Source organism: Otolemur garnettii, unplaced genomic scaffold, assembly GCF_000181295.1.
Source record: "Otolemur garnettii isolate 467f Iridium unplaced genomic scaffold, OtoGar3 scaffold00009, whole genome shotgun sequence".
NCBI lineage: Eukaryota > Metazoa > Chordata > Mammalia > Primates > Galagidae > Otolemur > Otolemur garnettii.
Window position 1 is genome coordinate 5,486,700 of NW_003852404.1, and position 3,212 is coordinate 5,489,911.

Here is a 3,212-nt window from a genome sequence, read left to right on the forward strand (position 1 = left end):
ACAGAAAGAAAAAAGCCTTGTTATATGAATTTAAAATCCATGCGTAAATTGTAGGGAGTTCCCTGTTGCTTCTTGTCGAGCTTTATAAAGTGATGGCATTGTAGCCGGTCCCTGGGACCCACCCCCCCCATCACTGTTTCCAGGGCACCTCATGGTACTTATGTAGCTGTAGGTGATCTCCATTTTCTCCTCCCCTGTGTGGTTTCCTGTTCGGACCCTTTAGGGTTTGGGATGACTCCTGAGCAAACGGCTCCAGTTAACTCTAATTTAAACTTTTTACAAGCTGTCATTAAGCTTCCTCATGCCGTTTCACTTAAGGGAAGCATTTAGTCATTTCCTAATTTAATGATAGTTAAACATCCTCAGCCTTAGAAATTTGTAGCGAAACATTTCCAATTAAGATTAATTGGGATTAATGTAAAATATGAGTCAGATCACTTTACAATAGTATGTTAGTACTGTCAGCTAGATCCAGTCCGACAGAAGACTCTGAAGGACGCCCTTCTGCTGGCCCCTTGGGGGTGAGGACCTGGTCAGCATTTAGGGGCTGGGAGCATGAACAGGTCTCGCGGAAGGGTTAACACGGCTTCTTTGGTCAAGTTACGTCTTCTCCTTTCCTAGGTAATAGGAAATTCTTAATTTCTAGCTAATTGCTTTAGAATCCCAGTATGTTCTGGATTACATTTCAAATTAGCTATCTAAGTATACCTAAGTTTGATTTTTCAGTTCTGAAGAAGAATTGATGTTTTCCAAAGCCTGGAAGTTTCTAGGCAAAATGAGTGGTCTTTGATTTAGAATTACATATAAAATGTTTATCTGTGTGTTTTCCAGAGAGAAGCCTTATCTTTGATCAGATTCTGAGAGTCAGCAGCCCCCCAAAACGATTGTTTTTAGATGGGGATTTCTCTGCTTTAACCATATTAACATTTTGAGCCAGGTAATTCTTTGGTGTGGGCAGGCTTCGTTGGCCTTTGCCTAGCAGGATGAGGTGTCTCCTGGTAGGGTGCTTAAAACCTGTATGATGTATGTATTCACACACATACACAACACCCCAGTCATCGAACACAGACTGCTGTTAAACATTTCCCATGTATTACTAAATTATTGTAACAGCTCTATGAGGTGCAGTTCCCATTTTATGGATAAATGGAGGCTTATAGAAGTGAAGAAACTTGCTCAAGGTTGTAAGTTAATGAATGGCAGAACTGGGAATTGAATATGTCTCTCTAGAGTCAAATCAGCTTATCTGTGTGCTCTACCTTAGGCGTGGTGTTAAACTCTCTTCCCGTGCCAGCAGGCAAAACCCGTCACCGTGGCCTTGGCTGACACACGTTGTCATAGAGCTGCATGGCACAAGCAGGAAGTTCATGGTTGCTGGAATATTTCATTAAGCAAAACAAGTGATAGGATTTCTGGTGTGGTGGTTCGGGGCTTTTTTTTTTTCTTTGTTGTGTGTTCCAGAATGAGTTGTCATTGCTAAGTATTTTGAGCAAGGGACAAGCTCCTTTTTTTTTTTTTTTTCTTTTTAAACAAGCTGCTGTGTATGCCCTATCAGTATCTGAGAATGTAACTGACTCTGCTTAACAATGTCTTTGGTGATGTAAAGTGGGTCTTTGCCCAACGAGACTGTTTAGTGCAGGCGTCCTCAAACTACAGGCTGTGGGCCACATGCAGCCCGCCTAGGACATTTATCCCGCCTGCCAGGTGTTTTTGCTGCCGTTGCCTGTCCTGCTTAGCAGCCAGCTCATCCCGGGGCCCACAGTCTGGCCCTCGAGCGGTCTGAGGGACAGTGAACTGGCCCCCTGTTTAAAAAGTTTGAGGACCCCTGGTTTAGTGTGTTGATTCAGGGCTTTTTAAAATCCTGAAATTCCTCTGAGGAGAGATTCCACATACAGCTCATATACTGGCTCTGATGGGTAGTGTCAGGCCCCTCTGCCTCCCCGCCTAGAGTCGCCCGTGAAGGTCTTCACTATTTGACCTGGCCGACCTTTCTCACCTTATGTTTTGCTGCTCCTCCCGAGGCCAGCCTTCTGCATTTTAGTCCACCGTGCACTGAATTTACTTTGGGCTTTACCAGTCTTACTTCCACTCAATTCCCTTCCTCCCTTCTTCCCTCCCTAAATTATTTTTAATATATTTGTGGTAACTGGCACGCGGTGGCAGGCAGTGAATATCCAGAGCATAAATACTATGTGGGAGAGTGTCGCCGAGTGCATGGTGCATAGTTCTAAAAAGGCAGTCAGCACAGGGCTGGTGTCTGTGCTTCTAGTCCCCTGTGGCAGCAGGGACATGGTTTATTTTTCTTGCAGTCCACTCTGCCAGCTGGGGTGGGCTCGTGACCGTACTGTGGTATAGGTCTCAGACTACTTTGCTCAGGGCCTGGGGAAATTGACCAGGCTTCCCCTTGGAAAATGAAGCACTCTTATTCTGTGTCTTGCCACTCAGTCTTTGCCTGGCTTTTCCCCCTGGCTTGGAGCTTATCGAGGAACCTGGCCTGGTGATGTTACCTGGTGCTTATACCCTGGTTACAGGAAAGGCTACAATCTGCGCGCCATAGGACCAGCCTGGGGTCAGTACATCTGCAGGAGCAGGAAAGTGGACAGGGAGCTTTCTGAACTCTCCGGTCTATTTCCCATTGTTTCAGGGTCTTTTGAAAGCCCCTGGTAGAGAGAGAGACTGCTACCAAAGGGGAGCAGCCAGCCTGCCCAGCAGTCTCCCTCTAGCCTGTGGGCTCCTAGAGGCCCAGCAGAGGGCCCATTGCAGGGCTCTTTGGCCTTAGAATTCCCTGGGCAAGCATGATTTTTAAAAGAAGTTTTGGTATACCTGTTGGCAAAAATGACTTAAATACTTTTTAATTTCTCCCTCTCCAGAGTGATCAGCAGCTGGACTGTGCCTTGGACCTAATGAGGCGCCTGCCTCCACAGCAAATTGAGAAGAACCTCAGCGATCTGATCGACTTGGTGCGTACCTTCTTCGTATGGTTCCGTTTGAGACTGCAGCTCATAATCGTTTGCTTTGGTGTAGCTTTTCCATGCAGAATTCATAGCACAGGAAACCTTTTCTCTCCCTAGCCAGATAGCACCACTGGGCTGCAAGATTTCTTCAGATAGGGAGAAAATGAGATTCATGTGGTGGTCTGTCGTTCAGAACTATCTGTGTTAGTAAAGCCCAAGTTAGGAGCTCTAAAGTTGACAACAGCCTGCCCCATCCCC

General features: G+C 46.1%; 1 protein-coding gene across 1 annotated transcript in view; it reads left to right on the forward strand.

Annotated features, from left to right (window-relative positions):
* The first annotated feature begins 2,871 nt into the window (after window positions 1-2,871).
* Window positions 2,872-3,212, forward strand: part of CAPZB (capping actin protein of muscle Z-line beta subunit) — a 77,870-nt gene continuing 77,529 nt past the window's right edge. Inside the window, exon 1 of the mRNA XM_023509749.1 lies at window positions 2,872-2,960. Within this exon, the coding sequence (XP_023365517.1) occupies window positions 2,904-2,960 (57 nt within the window). The 5' untranslated portion in view covers window positions 2,872-2,903. The remainder of the gene's footprint in view (window positions 2,961-3,212) is intronic.